This window comes from Gadus macrocephalus, chromosome 8, assembly GCF_031168955.1.
Source record: "Gadus macrocephalus chromosome 8, ASM3116895v1".
NCBI lineage: Eukaryota > Metazoa > Chordata > Actinopteri > Gadiformes > Gadidae > Gadus > Gadus macrocephalus.
This window is the reverse complement of record NC_082389.1, coordinates 7,360,864-7,379,482: the sequence shown is the minus strand read 5'-3', so window position 1 is coordinate 7,379,482 and position 18,619 is coordinate 7,360,864. Positions and strand designations below refer to the sequence as shown.

Genomic DNA, 18,619 nt, shown 5'->3' with positions numbered 1-18,619 from the left:
GGGCCTTTATACAACACATGTTATCCCCCTCCTCCATTAGATGGATATTTCTCACCTATAAAGCTAAAATACTGAACCTTTGGATTCGGGTTTGTTTCTAGTTGAATCACCTTTTTGTTGTTATTCCTGTTTTCATGGTAAAAAAAAAACAATCCACAGGCTGAAGAGCAGGATCTTCAAGAATTGATCTCCGGCCATGATTCGGCCCATCGGTGACTGTATTTCCTGCTCCTCGACCACGCATGATGGAGTGCCTAGCCCCAGAGACAATACGTGTTTCCCCACCCTTTAAAAAAACATAATCATTGATCGCACTCCCGGCAAAGGGACAACACCCCCCCCCCCCCCCCCCCTCCAAAGCTCTCTCTCACTGAGTAGTCCTGCTCATGCGTGCCGTGTTTGCCTTGATCATCGCTGGCATGTCTCACAGTCCAGTGGGGGGGGTGGGGTTGGGGTTCTGCCTCCAACTCCAGGGGTCTGCTCTCTCTTTGGCAACAGCATGTTGTTGTACGTCTCCTACAAGAAGAAGCACCTGCTGAAGCCTCCTGAGTACTTCATTGTGAACCTGGCTGTCAGCGACCTGGGCCTGACCCTCTCTCTGTACCCCATGGCCATCTCGTCCAGCCTATATCACAGGTGCCGCCGCCACACAGTTTGTTTGTTTGTTTCCTGCCTTTTATAAGGGTCTTTCTTTCCTTGACGGGGACATTGTTGAGGGGATAAAAAAGATGGTTGCGCCAAAAAAAGGAATGATCCAAGCACACATTGACAATAAAAGGACAAATGTTGTTGGGCACGTTCGCAATGCTAAAATTGTTATCCACAAGAATGGGGCCTTACATTCATTGTGTTCTCAACGGTGTCACCCCCCCCCCCCCCCCCCCCCCCCCCCTCCACATTCAATTCCACTTCCCCATCGTTCCCTTTATTTTTTCCCTCTCTTTCCTTTTCTCTTCTCCTGACGCTCCGGCCCCCCCAGGTGGCTGTACGGGAAGACCGTGTGCTACCTGTACGCCTTCTGCGGCATGTTGTTCGGGATCTGCAGTCTGACCACGCTCACCTTGCTGAGCATGGTGTGCTTTGTGAAAGTGTGCCATCCTCTCTATGGTAAGCAAACTCTTCAAAGACGCCGTAGCTGAACTTCCGCCTGAGCTATCGTTGGTAGAGCGGGCTCTGCCATTCCCCCTGACCAGAATGTGAGAGGGGAAAGACTGCAGGACCGTCCTTGAGCAGCAAGGGGCAAATTGCCGGACAGTGTAGAACGCACTGTCCGGTGATGCACTGATATTTTAAAGGTGACATATTATACCACCAGGTGTGAGGGCTCATGAGTGTGATTAGCCATTCCAAGCCGTTTTGGAAACTGCCTCCTCTGACATCACAAGTGGGCAAACCTGGTGGAATAATATGTCACCTTTAAGGTTCATCTTGTATTCAGCGTCAAAAATTCCTGTCAAATAAATGAATGAATCGAATGTTAAAAGCACTCTGATTGGCTTAGGGTGAACCAATGAGGCATTGTGAATCAGCAGTTTAGCAGAGTAGAGTTAGGCAGGCATCACGACCAAAATATGACTTGAGGCAGTTATGGTTGTGAGGCAAACGATACCATCACATTGTCTCCGTAGGGAACCGGTTCAACTCCTGGCACGGCCGCGGGCTCATGGGCTGCGCCTGGGCGTACGCCCTGCTGTTCGCCTCGGCCCCGCTGGCGCGCTGGGGCGAGTACGGCCCCGAGCCCTACGGCACGGCCTGCTGCATCGACTGGCGCCGCTCCAACCAGCACACGCAGGCGCGCTCCTACACCGTGGCGCTCTTCCTCTTCTGCTACATCCTGCCGTGCTGCGCCATCGTGACGTCCTACTGGGCCATCATGGCCCGGCTGCGGGCCTCCCAGCGGACCATGGAGCGGCACTCGGCCCGGCCCAGTCCCCACATGAGCAGCCTGCAGGCGGTGATAGTCAAGGTGAGTGAACGACGAGTCGACGACCCCGGAAACATGAGTTTTTTAATAGGGATGATGAAAGGAAAATGGATGGAGCGAGGAATTTTGGTTGATAGTGATGCAGTGTGACGCAAATGACACCGCGTTGTTACGTATTTTAAGAATCTAAGCTACCTACACATAGCTCCAATGATGCAGGACCAAACATATAAGCCGTAAATACCATACATAGCCACAAGGGGAGCAAGACCCTACTGAAGACTGTAATAAATACTTTAGCCACAGAAGGCAGCATCACAGACCAGGCGAGAAAATACCGAAGATTATCTCACATCGGTTCCCCCCACTACTTCCGGACCGCGCTGATCAGATCATAACAGCCTACAGACCCACATTGACTTCAGAACTCTCCAGGCAGCGATAGGACATACGTGGGTTTATGTTTTGGATCAGCTAGGAGAATACTCTCGCACGTGCTTAGAATGCATCTTCAACCTCTCTTTGCTTCAGAGTATCAGTTTACCATACCGAAAATACTTTATACAAATAAAGTCTCTTTAAAGCTATTCCTTTGGATTCGAATACTTTCCCTGAAGAAATACGTAATAGCGTTCACATTGTACATGTCCGTCGATGGATGACGGAGGGCGTGCCTGACGTATGGGTAACGCCTTGTTCACACTGCATGCGTCCGTCCGTCGACGGATGGGGGCTATTTGACGTATCCATGTGTTCAGTGGTGTAGTCTACGTGATACGCAGGTATACGCCGTATACCCACTAGGAACGCACCAGGATTTGCGTATACCCACTTAAAAATATGCACGGATACGTATCAATCGTCTTGTGACAGATCTTTCACTTCTGTGTTTATTTTTCGCAAATATCGGTTGGGTATAACTGCAATAAAATACTTTAAGCAGGGGAAGTTATCTCCTACATTCACACATTCATAAGATTCCCCCTGCGCGCTCGCGCTCTGCCCTGTCTCTGTTACGAAGCGCGAAGCTGCCCCTGCATCTCTGCACGTTAGTTGGCGGGCCGAGCCCCTCCTTCTCGCGTGTGTGTGCGTGTGTGTGTGTGTGTCCAGTCCTCCCATATTAACGTGTAAACCACATAACAAGTAGTCAACAGAAGACAATGTTTTAATCCCACTTTATATCTCCTTGTTACTTTTAGATGAGAACCCCTGGCCAGCCTTTCGGACTGGGTGTCAGGCTAGGGAATTTAAAAACAGGCATCCTTGGTTAGAGTGGAGGGAAAACAAGTTAGGTAAATGTCAGCCATCATACAGTTGGTATACACAATTGAAATTCATAATGTTAATCACTATGCAAATGAGAGTATAGCTAATTCATGGTCATTTTTAAGGTGCAGTAATTTCACACTTTTACACAATTCAATTACTGTATGGTATGTTAGATAACAACAGTAAGAGCTCAAATTAGAGCAATTGAAAGAGTGAAACATTAGTCTCCTGTCATCTCCTTCTCATAGCCATGGTTGTAAACAGTTCATTAAATTATTTTGCGTAGATTTTGTCCTTGTTTAGCATGTGCTATTGCTTCTATAGATATACAAAGGACAACTTGTCATTTTTGCCTTCTATTTGTTCATACTGTTATTAAAACTGATAAACCTACTCAGCTTTCCATGATTGTTGATAATCGTTATAGGTCAGCGGGTTGTAGACCCCTGCGTTGGTGAGTGTGGTGCGACATCCCATAAGTGCCACACACGTACACGTACCGGTGGGACGGGTTTGTACGAGGCTGGGAGGGAATCATCACAGTATACCCACTGCAATAAAATAGACTACACCACTGCATGTGTTCTTCCGGGTTGTATTACAAAGGCGATTTCATTGGACAGTGTCCTTGCGTATATTTGCATAACGCAGTCGGGTCCGTCGCTGCCTGAAAAGTTGAACATTTCTCAACTTTTTGACTCAGGCCGTGGAGCCGACATAACGGATGGACCCACAATGCATTTCGTGAGCGCCCCATGCAAAGTCAATGAGAACCGTCGACGGATGGAGGTAGTGTGAACAAGGGGTAACGTGATCTGATTGGCCGACGGATCCGTCGCTGCCTGAAAAGTCAACTTTTTGAAGCAAGCAACGGAACCAACAGAACGGATTGACCCACAATGCATTTTGATAGCGCACCATGCAAAGTCATCGAGATCCATTGACGGACGTGTACAATGTGAACGTGTAGGGAGAAAGAGAATCGTATCGTTATTAACACAGCGAAACGCTCTTCTATCTTGGACGAGAAATAATGCCATTGAATGTTTGCATCCAAACAATACTTAATAGAGATCCGTATGAAGTGAGCCAAAGAATGAAAACGGTCCTAACTCTGTAGGACGAGTTACACTGTGTAAGGGCTGCATGCTTTGGACTTCAGAGTTGTGGTCTGTTTTAGGTTCAACAATTCCAAATGCAAATCATCAAATCTGTAATACAACTTTCATTCTTTCGTCAAACCTATCGTTCGAGCAGTGCTCCTCATTACTGGATGACTCCTCTTTAGGGTAAGCCTGACCTCCGGGCTGGTGTCACTATGGTTAAAATCCTATTATTTCCATGTTTTATTGATTATCGATAAATGGATGTCTTTATGATTCACTGCCAATACACAAGAAATAAGTGGCTTTTAGAGCTGGAAGGAACCAAATCTGTGTTACAGTCGAGCAGGAAGTACCATAAACGTCCTTTCGTAATGCCTAGGGATTTCTTTTTAATATCAAAAGTAAATATTGTGTCTCCAGAGAGGCTAGAGCTCTCTCTGTAGCATCCCTACTCCTCCTCATTCCATCATTTGAAATGGACGAAGGACTGAATGAAAACCCAAAATGGAAGCAGCTTCTCACTGAGAGCCATAATCTCCCGTTCTGGGAATACCTGGGGAGAAGAAAGCAGCAGGAGCTGGTGTTGCATCATGGCTGTTAGCCTGTTACCGGCTGCTGTTACCGGCTGCTACATGAATGCTCATCGCTAAAGGTTAATTTGATAAAACAATACTTGTCCCGGGGGAAGTTTCTCTTGGATTCATACAGGGTAGGTTTCGGCAGTTAAAATCCAAATAACACATTGCAAACATATAGTACATACACAGTCAACCATTCACATTTACCAATCCAGTACGCGCCCAGACTGCCATCTACGAACACATTGCACTCTGCCCATCGTCCAACACACCTGTAGTCATCATGATGATGTGCATTACACGTGCTTTAAAGGTAAGGCAGCCTCATCAGCATAAGGTCATCACAAAGTGTACACGTTGTGTACAGTTAAAATCTGTTTAAAGGGTTACAGGGATGGCCTCGGCTTGGCTTTGATGGACACGTGGACAAAGGAGTGCCTAAAGCATTTGAGCCTGCATTGAGGGACTCCCAGCGTGAAGGGAGAGGCTGGTACTCAGAGTGGCTCACATGGAGGACGTGTTCCCATGGAAACGACCCGAAAACCACCCTACAGAAATGGAATTCTCATTCATGTTTTCCTGTGTTATTCACAGTGGAGAACACCACAAGGCATTGATTATGATGGCTACTGTTATAACTGTGACTACTATTGAATAGATGATGAGGCTTTAGGGTGTGACACATCTCTATGGCTGAAACAGTCCTTTGCTCAATTTGCGCTTGACTCTCGACTTCCGATCAATCATCACTGAAAAGCGTTGATTCTTTTTCCTTTTCCTATGAAGGGAACACACATGGACATTTTGAATACCATGTCATACGGTATACCATCTGATTCTTGAGAGATATAATTAATATGATTTGAGATTATACTAGCACTAGTAGGGTTCAATTGTACGGCTGCCCCCTCGGTAGGAATCCTTATTACTATTTGCTTCCTACTTTCAAACCTGACCCTTGAAAATGATAATAATTGTGTCATTATAGATGAACAAAACATTAACATTCTTCTGATGACAAAAAAGTTATGTCATGCAGTATATTTATTATTTAGTAGTAGTAAAACACTCTTTGATTAATGCTGCAATCTGTATGAATATTGGCTACAGCTTCGCATGTCTTCACACTAAAGTCTTATTTTGTCTACATATTCAAATCTTGCTTGCTATTGTAGCATCTCTGCTATTGTGTGAAATAACAGGCGTGTAGTATCTCGCAGGAGGACCATTATGTACACATTTTCATTATGTAATGCACACAGAAATTAACTTCCGGCCACTGTTACGGCCGTCGTTATGCCAAGTCTCAGTCTAATATCACTGACGGGTCACTGTTATGGCTTCAATCCTGGCTGCAATCCTCTCCAGGTTGTTAACTTCCAGAGGTACAGGTAAAAAGGGCTAAAATGGTAACCCAGCTTAATACCCCAAAACATAACCCAACCAATCAGTAGTTTTAATTGGGTAGCCTTTTTTGGGTTGCTAATTTTCAAAATTTTTCAAAATTCTGCTCTTCTCTTCCCTACCGCTTCAAAACTCTTCATCTTCATCTTCATCTTCCTCCTCCTCCTCCTCCTCCTCCTCCTCCTCCTCCTCCCTGTAGCTGAGTGTGGCCATCTGCATGGGGTTCTTCGCAGCCTGGAGCCCATACGCCATCGTGTCCATGTGGGCCGCCTTCGGACACGTGGACGCCATCCCGCCCCTGGCCTTCGCCTTGCCCGCCATGCTGGCCAAGTCCTCCACCATCTACAACCCGGCCATCTACCTGATGCTGAGGCCCAACTTCCGCCGGGTCCTATGCCGGGACCTGGGCTTCCTGTGGCGTTCCTGCCTGAGCCGTGCGTTCCAGCCCACGCTGCCGCCGCCCCGCCCCGCCCCTCAAGCGTTGGCGGCCGGCCCACGCTCCGTCCAACAGACACACCAGTTTTCCACCGACACGGAGGGCAGCTCGTCCCCATCCTCGCGGAAAACACTCGGTACCAGGTCCCGCAGCGATAAACGCGGCGACGCCTTCGAGTGCTTCCGGCACTACGGGCACCGGTGTCGGGTCTGTCACCCCGGCCCCCAGGGTCACGAGTCCTGTGAATGCCCGTCCGTGTCGGATTCTAAGAGGAATAACGAGCGGGGGACGCTGCGTTTTTTTCAGGTGAACTGTGTGCCGACCACTGTGGCGGAGAAAAGGACTTCAGACATTGAGAACCTCCACATCAACCTGGAGATGATGCCGGGGCACGCGATAGAAGCTTGGCCTTAAACCGTTTTTATGTTCTCCTTTTTATAGGTTATTGTTTACAGCGAATAAGTATTGACGTTGATATTCACAATGCTGTGCATTTCAATATATGCAGTTTTCAGGAATCCTATTCAGGAATGTCGTTCAATACGATTCTGTACTATATTCTGGCAGGAGATTATCCTGTCATGTTTATTAATTTTTTCTAACTGATATAGGGACTGACCGTTCAAAGTGCTCAACTGAAACTATGTCAAATTAATGGAGTCATGTACAATTTCATCCAATTATAGATACCACTTTTTTCTAACGAAGCTTCAACAGCTTCAAAGAAATGTGCCAATTCAATTCAAGCCAATTCTAATAAATTGAGTAAAAATAATGCAATGAAAATGTTTTGGCCTCCAGATGTTCTCTGGAAATACATTGTGATAGCTTATAAACCCTTAGTACTTCCCTAGTAAACTAGAGTTGTGGCTGTGGTTATGCTTTTATTTCCCTGTCTCTGTCGTCACACTCTGCAGTCAGGTAGCCACATCCTGTTCTCAAAGGGAAGATACATGCCTCAAATACAACCAAACTTATTTTTTTTACTAAAGGTGTTACACTTTGATGTACTTGAAAAGTTATTGTTTACACTTAGCAACTACGTTATACACAGATGGAACGTACATAATGTTTCTTATGTTATGTGGATATGTTGGATATTTTTGTGTGGTGCTCAGTCTGTATTTTTTTTTTTTTTTGCAGCTCAATATGAGAATGAGCAAAGTGATTCTGCAGCTGTGAAGTACCACCAGCAAATCGAAATGATGAACCATAAACTGTTCGTCCATACACATTATCCATATGTGAGAGGTGGCAGCACGGCTGACATGCCTGAAGTAGGCCTACATACTCTTTGTTTTCCTTACCCAACACCCATGGTGGTCCTAAGACTCACCTATGCGTGACTACCATGCATTCATTGACAAACTGTCTTTGTTTCTGGCCATGTTCCACAAGGCTTAGAATTAGTCGATAATTTAACCCTCACTGTCCAACCAAACTGCAGGAAGCTGCTGCATGTTTTAATGAAATTATTAAATCAGAAATGGGAAATAGTAGGCTACTATTATCAGACATGAATGCTAATCCCGATACTGTGGTCTTATAATTCTTATTAAGAAGGACCAATCAGAACAAAAAAAATGACTAATAAGTAAAAAATATAAATATTAAATCGAATACTTAGTTAATAAAATGAGTTATTTTGAAATCACAAAATAGTCATTCCAACATAGTTATTGTTCTTGCCTAAATTAAACATATTACACAAAACTTTTTATTTTATTTGAAATTTATATTTGGAAAATGAATCAGCATTAGTGATATGCAACTTCGTTGTCCTTACTCCCACATACATACTCACACAAACACATTACAGTGAGCTGACCATTGAAAGTACTGGTCAAACTTATCATTTAAAAATACCTTTACAAGATAACAAATAGTCTTGCCTTTATACTATAGGGTGATAGCACAGAAGCCATTAGCAACCAGCTTGCTAATTGCATACATTTGCACAGGAAGCATATTTATTGTTCTACATCTTATTGTAGTGGAACAGTTGAAAGAAATGTATACATATAATAGTATATAAGAAAATTGCACATTTCAACATAATTCACATTCATAAGAATACCCGGTACATTTTCAAATGTTATTATTAATGGAGACACAACTACTTGATTCACTATGCCTTCCACACTAAATAAAATCATTATTATGTTTCATGTTATGGTTCAGGTTTTTGGCTCAAATACATCCATCTCGCCCGGGTAAATGCCAGATATACAGTTGAACCCCCCAAAAACAGTAAACATCTAACAATTGGAGAATTTTAGATTTTCTCTCATCAGGATATTGGAAGTACGTTTCTACTTGTTGAGTGAATTTGCCTCAGCCCGCTGCTGCAAACCAAGAACCAACACATTATGTTCTTACATTGTGTGTCAAAAACAGTTTGTGTTCGACTTACTACAGCATCAGGCTGTCGTGAGAGGTGTTGGTATAAACCAAAACTGTAAACTGATCAGTCTGTATGGCTGAGAAAATTCACTTTCAACTCAATGGAAGAGAATCCATCCCAAATAAGTCTTCCAGACTTTCTTGTAGAAAGGAAAGAACATCTTTATCCCTCTGAAGAAGAAAGAAAGAAAGAAAGAAAGAAAGAAAGAAAGAAAGAAAGAAAGAAAGAAAGAAAGAAAGAAAGAAAGAAAGAAAGAAAGAAAGAAAGAAAGAAAGAAAGAAAGAAAGAAAGAGAGAGAGAGAGAGAGAGCGAGAGAGAGAGAGAGAGAGAGAGAGAGAGAGAGAGAGAGCGAGAGAGAGAGAGAGAGAGAATCATGACACAACCATATCTTAAGTACTTAATGGGAAGGACTTTGCTTGGAAAGAGATGCTCTTCTGGCAGGCGGACAACAGTTTATGGATCACGTCCACGGGGATGTGGCTACCCAGTGCCTGGCAGAGCTTGCCCACAGTGCAGCCCAAGCTGCCCTCCTTCATCCTCCAGCGCTCTAGCATCTGGTGCACCTTCTCCTGCAGCCCGTCGCGGCTGTAGTCGTGGTCCACCGCCTCCACCTCCACGTTGGTCAGACCCAGGCGCCGAGCGCAGCGCTTCCAGTTGGAGCCGATGTTGTCCCTCAGCAGGTCCAGGTGTTCCTCAGTCACCGCCTGGTCGTCTGTGGGGAACGGTCAGAAGAGATGGTGTGCTTCGTGTTCAGCCCCGAGGCACCACAGCCTTGGTGATAACATAACTGTTTGAAAATGTGGGTTCCTTTCGAAACAGGTGAAAAGATACTGACCCTGCTTTATTCGCCCTTCCTGTTCTTGGCTTTGCTGAAATAACATAATTCTGGGTGTTGTTTGTGTCCCACTTCAAATAGGAGGATACGGTTGCGCCGTGTGTGCTTTGGGCTTACAAACGCAGAGTTTTTTGTTCGACCAGATGTACAGAAGCAACGTGCTCATGGATATTAAAGAGCGACAGTGACTTGGGGATGTTTGCCAAATGATATTTGAGGCAATGGAACGGTTTCACTATTTGGTCAGCTGATGACCAAAAGCACACAACCGTTTTTTCCTTTTCTTCATGATGTGTTTCACATCGTTGAAATATGGTCCACTAGTTCGATTCACTTTTAAATAACACAAAATTATGGCTTTATGGATGAATGGATTTCATAAATGTATCACATTTATGAAATACACCTTGTGAGATTTGTAATTAAGTAATTAACTTTCCTCTAATAGACTCTGTGCAACATAGTGTGATAAACTGTATATAACGAAGAGAAAGTGAACGCCACCCTTACCATATTTCAGGAGAGCCTGTTTGAGTTGCAGCATAGAGTAGGACGGCCCACCCAGACTGGAGTCTGAGCCCCTGATGCTCAGAGAGTTGTTATTACCAATCTGGATAGCACTCGCGTTCTGGATGCACAAACCCTGGTAACCTGTGGACACACACACACACACACACACACACACACACACACACACACACACACACACACACACACACACACACACACACACACACACACACACACACACACACACACACACACACCATTGTCACTTCAAGAGGAACCTAGTCAGACATCTAGCATTTGCCGAAGAGCAGCAGAAACCCAAAAAAAAACAGGAGAACAAATCCCCTCCCTCAGCACCTGTATCCTGCAGGGGGCCGATCGTGTTTGGAGTGAAGCGGAGCCCGGCGGGGTAGTCGGCCGCCGCCGTGTCCGGGACCGGGTACGTCGGCCACGACTTCTGTCGCTCGTAGGCCGAGGCCTGCTCCGGAGGGACGAGCCGGTGCTCGGCGAGGGACGGGTTGCTGGACACGGTGGACTTGTGGTGAGACTTGGCCGAGGACGCCGCGGGCGCCATCGACTCGTAGAGGCCCATGTCGGGGCGGTAGCAGCCGTCCTCCGAGGGCTCGGCGGTCGCCGGGCGCACCGAGGACATCCCCGGGTGCTGGGGATGCTCCGAGACGGCGCGCCGCAGCGGGGTGGGGTCGGGCCGGCTGGGGTCGGCCGAGTGCGGCTGGCCCACGAAGGTGTAGCTGCCGTTCTTGTGGTACTGCAGCTCCCTGTCCAGCTTCTGCTCCAGGCTGGTGGCGTGGGGCCCTTCCGCCCCCACCCCCTGGGCGTCCGTCTGGATGGGGCCGGCGGGCACCTCGACGGAGGTCCGGCAGGAGAGGTAGTGGAGGTCCTCCACGCTGGCCTCCACGGGGCCCAGGGAGGGGCCCAGGGAGGGGCCAAGGGAGGGGCCCAGGGAGGGGCCAAGGGAGGGGCCCAGGGAGGGGCCCAGGGAGGGGCCGCTTCGGTCTGAGCTCAGCAGGGAAGCGGGGCCGTCTGCATGGAGAGATCAGTATTCGGATTTTATGCGTGCGCTTCTGGAGATGTGTTCTTCAGAAGCAACAACAATAAAAAGATAACAAGACTTAGCTAACAAATGTGACTTAGCTTTCAAATGCTTTTTTGGTTTTATTTCAACATCAACAATGAATCACTCTTATTTTACATCAAATATTGAAATACTTCAAAACATTCTTCTTCTTTTTGTTTTGCAGTTAGCCAATACGCGGATCACGTTCGTTCCGAACCGTGAGTGTTGATCCAAAGGATCACGGATCATCCGTGATCCGTTGCACCCCTAGTCATGACTGTACAGGATTTGAATTCATTGATGAGAATATCACCTGCTGATGCAGACTCAGAGGGGATGGTTAGGGTTTTCAACTTCTCCACCAGCCCTTCGGGACCATCGTACATTTCCTGCGGGGTGTGTAGGTCAGAGGAATCAAGATCAGCATGAAGCGTATTGGTGGGGCAATGTTGTGAAGAGCCACTTTAAACAATTGCTATGGTTCGTTGTTTTCAATGAACATGACTGAACACAAGGTCATCTGACTACATAAAAATAACGTTTTAACATTTACATTAAGACATTTAGCAGACGCTTTTATCCAAAGCGACTTACAATAAGTACATTTCGTCAGGAGCAAGAGAAACACTTACCCTCAAATGATGGGAATCCTTCTCAATTAAGTCTTCGAGATTTTCCTTGTAGAAAGGTAGGAACATCTTGTAACCCTCTAGAGAGAGAAGGAGGAAGAGATCTGAGACTGACATAATGACATTAAGTTTGGTTGTAAGACATGACATTCTCCAAACATTGCACTGCAGACACTGTACATCTGGGCACCACAGTGGAAATACACTCATGGAAACAACATTAAACTTGTTTCTGAGAGACATGGCATTTAAGCAAATCACATGGATGATGTTCCAATAGTAGTAACATGGGCATAATTGATTAGCTGAGTTTCAGAAAAGTTTTGCAATTTTACACTGCACTTATCACTACATATACTATACAAATAATAGTATTCTAGAATAATAATTATTATTATTACTACTACGTTATTAATATTATTCTTAATATTAGCATACAAATAATCGTTCTCTATCGAGAAAGATATATCAGAGAATACAAGATTGTATTATTTTGATGTTACTTTAAAATATTTATGACACACACACACGCACACACATCGAAAATCCAAAAGAGGCGTACCCTGAAATGTGGGCCTCAGCTTCGGGTCCTTGTGCCAGCAGCTCTTCATGAGATCCACCATCTCGCGGGGAATGTCCTCCGCGATGAGGTCCTCCGCTGGGCGGTTTCCATTGCGGACACACATACACACCTGGTTCTCGTTTCGGGCGTCTGGAGGTCAGAGGAACAACAGTGACTGGCCGCCCTGCGGGCCTGCTGGGCCCTACGATGCATTACTTTAAGGCTCACTGAGATGGACAACACAGGAAACCAATAGTATCCCTCCTCGTCCTTTCCTTTTATTTCTATTGCCGTCGGTCACTGTGTGAAGGCGTCACTGATGTTTGCAGCCACCCTCCACAAAACAACGAGCTGAACGCGATTTGTTTTGCGGCACAACAAACGAAAAGTACATTTGACAGACAAACAATAACATAGTAATGCACCCACAGAGCCCATTCACTGAGAACCTGACCAAACCGCACCTTCCAGTGGTGTCCACAGGCAACCAAGTATTCACCACTACATTTAGTTGTTGCTTTTTGTACAACAGACTGTGACGGTTTAGACAAAGATGGAGGTTGTCGGCATTTTCCCAAATAAAAACGCAATGGAGGGCTCACACCTGTAAGAACTCACTCTCGTAAGGGTCTCGGCCGGTGAGGATGACCCACAGCACGATGGCGAAGCTATAGACGTCAGACTTCTCCGTGGAGCGGATGTTGATGTCCTCCAGATGTTCAGGGGCCATGTAGCTCAGCGTGCCGGCCCCCTGGGTGCCCGCCGTGGCCACCGAGCGGCTCTTCCTGCGGGACTCCTCTCGCGTCAGCTTGCTCCAGGACTCGCAGGTGGCCAGGCCGAGGTCGGCGATCTGGGATGGAACAGAGCGCACGACATGTTGAGTCTTCACACGGACACACACGCCTCTCCACCACACACAGGTGTAACCCTGTGAGGATTAAAGCATTGTCTACCTTGATGTGGAAGTCCTGGTCCACCAAGATGTTCTCCGGCTTCAAGTCCTTGTGTATGACATTATTTTCTGTGAGGTAAACCATTCCTTCCAGAATCTCGAGAACGATTCTGCCCCTGATCGATATTGGCACTGTAACCTGTGAGAAACCGATGGCAGGATATTTGACATGCTTCCAATAAAATATGCACCATCGCCAATCAACATACAGAAAATAAAACTGTAGTCTTACTGACTGTCATATTTACATGTCTTTTGTTTTGTTATTTGGGATTTCATTGCGTCTCATGCAGTACCTCCGCATACCCGCTAGAGGTCCGGTCGGGGACCACACAGAACACTGAACTATATAATATGATAACACGAATAGAATCCATACCTGTTGAAGCATGGACTTCAGATTGCCCATTGGTATGAGCTCCATGACCAGGGAGTAGTCCCCGTCCTCCATAATGACACCCAGAAGCTTCACCACACGCTCATGGCACAGTTGGATCATCAGGGCCCCCTCCTCCTGCAGCGATCTCTTACTATCTCTGTGAAGGTACGGGGAAATTTTGAATCAATAAGTACAATTTAAAAAAAAAAGAAGAAGCAAACAACCACGAAAGCTCAACAGTTACTGTGTATAGATACGCGTAAAACAAGAATTAAAATAAGTGGGTATTTTCTCGATGAAAAGAGGAACACCATGAGGAAAATAAAGTTAATGGCTTCAATGTAGGCATTCGTCATTTATGATTAGATAAGGGTTGATGAACTGGTCTACCACGTAATAAACATTCAACTCTAAACTAATTGAACCAGTGTATACATGTATTATAAACAATAGATGCTGTAAGGAGAAGGGGATTTCCAATGTTGACGCGCACTGAACAGAGAACTCACTCGTTTCGAAGAAAGCCAGTGAACACAGACTTCAGGACCACAGGTCCGAGGGTTTTGTGGCGGCATAAGAAGACTTCACCGAATCCTCCGTAGTCGAGCGGGTCTTTGGTTAAAATATCAGCTGATCGGATTCGAAAAGTGTCGAGTGAACTGGCCATTATACGGGCCTGAAGTTCTAGAGAGATAGAGACAACACGTTTAACAAAGTAGGCTATATATACACGCCATAACCGGAATATTGCCCGTTACAAATTTTGTAATAACGTGACACAATTCAATTGCGATCCATTTTCTAAAGGGAGCTCAATCTGGGCGATTCGGTTTGTAGGAACAGAAGTCCAGGCGCAAGGGCTGCAAAAGTAAGCCAAACTTCTCCAACTACATTTTTTGACAATTACAATTAGAAACAAATATCGCTGTTATCGACATGTCATTGTGCTACGAGTACAGCAAATAATGAAGCAATGTATTTACCTATCTCATAGCAAAAATGTGAATTATTTCAAGAACGGTTCCGGGAAGGGAATCACTTCTGGTTGCAGCAGAATGCGTAGTGAAACTACCACGGTCCAGCCCGACAAGTTAAGCGCCGAGCAGCATTTTGGATCCCGTCAACGTCACGCCACGCCACGCCACGCCCCAGGTGTGGTTACGCTTGAGTCACTTGTTATTATTTAGCCTACCTTTTGCCAGAGCCCGTCTACTCATATTAGACATTCTCTGCTTTTGCTAAGGGGGACATCGAGGCGCCCATGCTCGTGTCACTTCCTCAAAGCAATCTGCATCGGCAGTGTGTCAGAGCTTGTACCAGAAATGTCTCAGCACTAGCAAAAATGGTTTAAATAAAACATACAGGTAGGCCTAATAGTTTTTTATTCACAAGTGATCATAACACGTTGTCCTCTGTTAACCCAAAGTGTCGGGGCAGTGGCATTTAGCTTCGTCCTAAACTATTGAATTAACAGCCGCCATCTCTAACCACCAGATGTCACTGGTAAGCATTTGCGATACAATCAGGAAGAACCTTTTAAAACCCAATGCGGCTTTGCGCGCCCAACCTTACTTCTTGCTGATCGACGCTTGCAATTTACAAACAGTAAACGAGTTCAGCATGATTCACTAGTTAGTACGAATGATGGAGTGATGTATCATTCCTGTGTATCACTCACTGCACATAGATATGCAACGGCTGAAAACAACACATAATGAACTGATTCTGGGATTTAGATTGACATTATTAAATTGATGAATTAATATCCATTGTAGGAATATTTTCATTTGTTGCATATTCATGTTTTAATTTGTTTCGTCCGTTTTTTCCTTTTTCCTTTTATTCTTCGAAACAGCGCCTCCACAATGCGCAGACTCCCGGCCGCTGAGGGGCGACGTTAGCAGGAAACACAAACAGAGGAGCTTTGAAAACATGGCTGCGTGCAGGCTGGCGTGTTCGCGGGGGTTAAATGCCCTTTATTCAACTCTTGGAGCACCAAATCAGGTGACAATCATAACTTTTGTATTGATTGTTGTGCGATAGTTACCTCTTTCTATTTTATATCTTATTCGTTGACAGACATATCCCAAATGAGCCTTGACAAGCAATTGTTGACCTGCAATGACAAATACAGTCCAATCTACGTACATATGTGTATTTATTTTATCCTATTACACCCTAAGTTTCATGACAAGTTCAATTATAATCAATTACGAGTTTCACTGCTTGATGCCTAGATGTAGCTTTCCTGCCTGGTCACTCACCGAAAACAGCAGGGATGTTTAATTATATTGCAATTGCTAAACGATTCTTTGTAGGCCCTGAGGAGCTGCTGGGGTCGGGTGCAACAAGTTCGATCTTACTATGTGGACTGGAGGATGCTAAGAGACGTCAAGAGAAGGCAGATGGCGTTTGACTATGCGGACCAGAGAGTACGAATCAATGCTCTGCGGAAGAACACTATCCTGCCCAAAGAGCTTCAGGTAGGTCATTTTTGAAACACAGTAAGGATCAAATTGCTTTGCAAACTAAATTTTTGTTAGTGTTAGTTATGGATTGTCATGACTAGAAATATGTTTAAGAGAAACAGGTGCAACGTTGTTTTTCTCACGATATGCACACAGTCCATTCGATGATATTATTAGATGACACCATGCTATAATCCTTACTAAGTCAAGACAACTGTTCATAAATCCCTCTGTATCATCTATCTGCATGGCTCCGGTTAAACCTTGAGGATTTTAATTTCAGAGAAAAGTACTAGGGATATTATGAGCCATTATAGCGGAAGCTGTCAATTACATTTGGCAAGTGTTAACCTGGCTTATAGAGCTTGTTCTAACACTTTTGAGATCATTTCACGATGAGATATTCCTGTCCAATTGACATCCACAATCACAGAAGGAAAATATGAATCATTAATAAGTAATAGTTTTAAGTACATAACCATACAATAATTCACACATGCATTGAGCATTCATACTGTCTCCTAGCAACTCCATGGTCTGAATCAAACAACCTGTTATTTTTTTTGTATACATTTCTTATTTTAAATTCCTACAAAAATAACCCCAATGACTTGTGCACTGCCTCAAAATGTGTGTTCTTGCAGGAAGTGGCGGACAAAGAGATTGCGGCGCTGCCCCGGGACAGCTGCCCCGTGAGGATCCGCAACAGGTGTGTGATGACCTCGCGACCCCGCGGGGTCAAGCGCAGGTGGAGGCTCAGCCGCATCGTCTTCCGTCACCTCGCAGACCACAATCAGATGTCCGGGATCATGAGAGCCATGTGGTGATTGGATACGAGCCGGGTGGCCGAGGAGAGGGTGGCTAGCTGAACACGGGACGGAACCATAACCGGGCGGACGGTTGCTCATTTTGGGCCTTTCTCATCTTGCGGATAAATATGATTGCAATATCATTCCACAGAGTACCTTGGTGTCCATCAGGACTAGGCACCAGCCTATGTAACATGAATATTGATGGGCTGGTATTTGGTTTCTCCACCATAATGTTGTCATGTATTAATATTCATGCTCATGCCAGCCTCATGCATTGCTCTCTCTCAATTTGAATGGATGATTACATGCGTTTGTTTGACTTCCTATTTATGCATACATGTGAAATAAATGTACATAATGTTACTAGTCATAATGTTCATTCAAACTGATTCAATAGCCCAGAGAGGGAGATTGAGTTTTGCTCCAAAGGCCGTCAGCACTCTCCCCAGGAACCCAACCAAGTTCAACACACTGCCCCTGCTTATGCACACACATAGATATAGCAACTATGCATATATATTTTTCCCATTGTTTCATATTTTTGTTTATCAAGCAAGGCAAATATTGTATCTTATTTACAATAAATATTGTGTCTTGTTTGGTCAAAACACACACACAGACACACATTTTGTAAGACAACAAACCCACTGTGAGGACCTCACCGGGACAAAGGGGCTCCTGCTTGTCTAGCATTTTCCGGAGAGTTGCAGAGATGAAACACACGCAGGCACACGGTAGAAGGACCGGATGCCTAAATGTAAATAGATGATTTAGAATCATTTGAATACATCAAACATTTGCAGTCTCTCTCAGTCTCTCTCTGTCTCGGTCTCGCTTTCTCTCTGTCTCTTTCTCCGTCTATCTCTCCGTCTCTCTCTGTCTCTTAACCACCTCAGTCTGCATAGTCCTTCACTATATTCTATAGCTTTGAACTCGTCGACATGTTTCCATACTACCTCGTCTGTCTGTCCTTAGTTTTATTCTAAATGAAGCATTCTGCTTATTTAGGCTGTTTTTATGTGTGATTTTATTACTTTCTTCATTTTGAAAAGCAACAAAAATTATGTGTTACTACTATTTATTATTTTTGGGGGATTTTTGTATATTGAATGCTGATACACTTCTTATTAATTAAATACCATTTGGTTTAGCACAACTATACGCACACATACACACAGGAAATCAACTATCTATTTATCAGAAACATAGATTTATGTAGACACATTCTGTTAGGTCAGCTCTTATTATAAGTTCTGACTCATTACTGAATTACATT

General features: G+C 44.9%; 3 protein-coding genes across 5 annotated transcripts in view; 2 read left to right on the top strand and 1 right to left on the bottom strand.

Annotated features, from left to right (window-relative positions):
- Positions 1-9,059, top strand: part of LOC132462776 (opsin-5-like) — an 11,754-nt gene extending 2,695 nt beyond the window's left edge. The window contains exons 3-6 of the mRNA XM_060058512.1: positions 474-636; positions 980-1,107; positions 1,629-1,966; positions 6,481-9,059. Of these exons, the coding sequence (XP_059914495.1) occupies positions 474-636; positions 980-1,107; positions 1,629-1,966; positions 6,481-7,131 (1,280 nt within the window). The 3' untranslated portion in view covers positions 7,132-9,059. The remainder of the gene's footprint in view (positions 1-473; positions 637-979; positions 1,108-1,628; positions 1,967-6,480) is intronic.
- Positions 8,425-15,186, bottom strand: ripk1l (receptor (TNFRSF)-interacting serine-threonine kinase 1, like). Its single transcript, XM_060058510.1, has 12 exons — positions 15,047-15,186; positions 14,573-14,747; positions 14,064-14,220; positions 13,686-13,823; positions 13,351-13,582; positions 12,733-12,882; positions 12,174-12,250; positions 11,855-11,930; positions 11,472-11,507; positions 10,824-11,393; positions 10,467-10,607; positions 8,425-9,833 (listed from the first exon to the last, which is right to left on the bottom strand). Exons 2-12 carry the CDS (start codon positions 14,728-14,730, stop codon positions 9,511-9,513), a joined length of 2,058 nt encoding a protein of 685 aa, XP_059914493.1. The 5' UTR covers positions 14,731-14,747; positions 15,047-15,186; the 3' UTR covers positions 8,425-9,510.
- On the top strand, positions 15,104-17,706 carry mrps14 (mitochondrial ribosomal protein S14). 3 transcript variants are annotated; one of them, XM_060058507.1, is made up of 4 exons: positions 15,104-15,215; positions 15,919-16,067; positions 16,382-16,546; positions 17,176-17,706. In XM_060058507.1, exons 1-4 carry the CDS (start codon positions 15,119-15,121, stop codon positions 17,356-17,358), a joined length of 594 nt encoding a protein of 197 aa, XP_059914490.1. In that variant the 5' UTR covers positions 15,104-15,118; the 3' UTR covers positions 17,359-17,706. The 3 variants fall into 3 exon arrangements, with proteins under 3 accessions (XP_059914490.1, XP_059914492.1, XP_059914491.1); XM_060058509.1 differs by lacking the exon at positions 15,104-15,215 and adding an exon at positions 15,314-15,427; XM_060058508.1 differs by lacking the exon at positions 15,104-15,215 and adding an exon at positions 15,344-15,566.
- Positions 17,707-18,619: the final 913 nt, after the last annotated feature.

What these genes read in the sequence shown, in the direction of transcription:
- ripk1l (XM_060058510.1), bottom strand. Translation starts at nt 14,730, where the DNA reads ATGGCCAGTTCACTCGACACTTTTCGAATCCGATCAGCTGATATTTTA. An exon ending in CGGCCGAGACCCTTACGAGA is followed by an intron (nt 12,883 to 13,350) that starts GTGAGTTCTTAC and finishes TCTGACCTCCAG; the next exon opens with ACGCCCGAAACGAGAACCAG. An exon ending in GCTGAGCTCAGACCGAAGCG is followed by an intron (nt 11,394 to 11,471) that starts GCCCCTCCCTGG and finishes CCCTGGGCCCCT; the next exon opens with CCCTGGGCCCCGTGGAGGCC.
- mrps14 (XM_060058507.1), top strand. Translation starts at nt 15,119, where the DNA reads ATGCGTAGTGAAACTACCACGGTCCAGCCCGACAAGTTAAGCGCCGAG. An exon ending in CTCTTGGAGCACCAAATCAG is followed by an intron (nt 16,068 to 16,381) that starts GTGACAATCATA and finishes GATTCTTTGTAG; the next exon opens with GCCCTGAGGAGCTGCTGGGG. An exon ending in TCCTGCCCAAAGAGCTTCAG is followed by an intron (nt 16,547 to 17,175) that starts GTAGGTCATTTT and finishes GTGTTCTTGCAG; the next exon opens with GAAGTGGCGGACAAAGAGAT.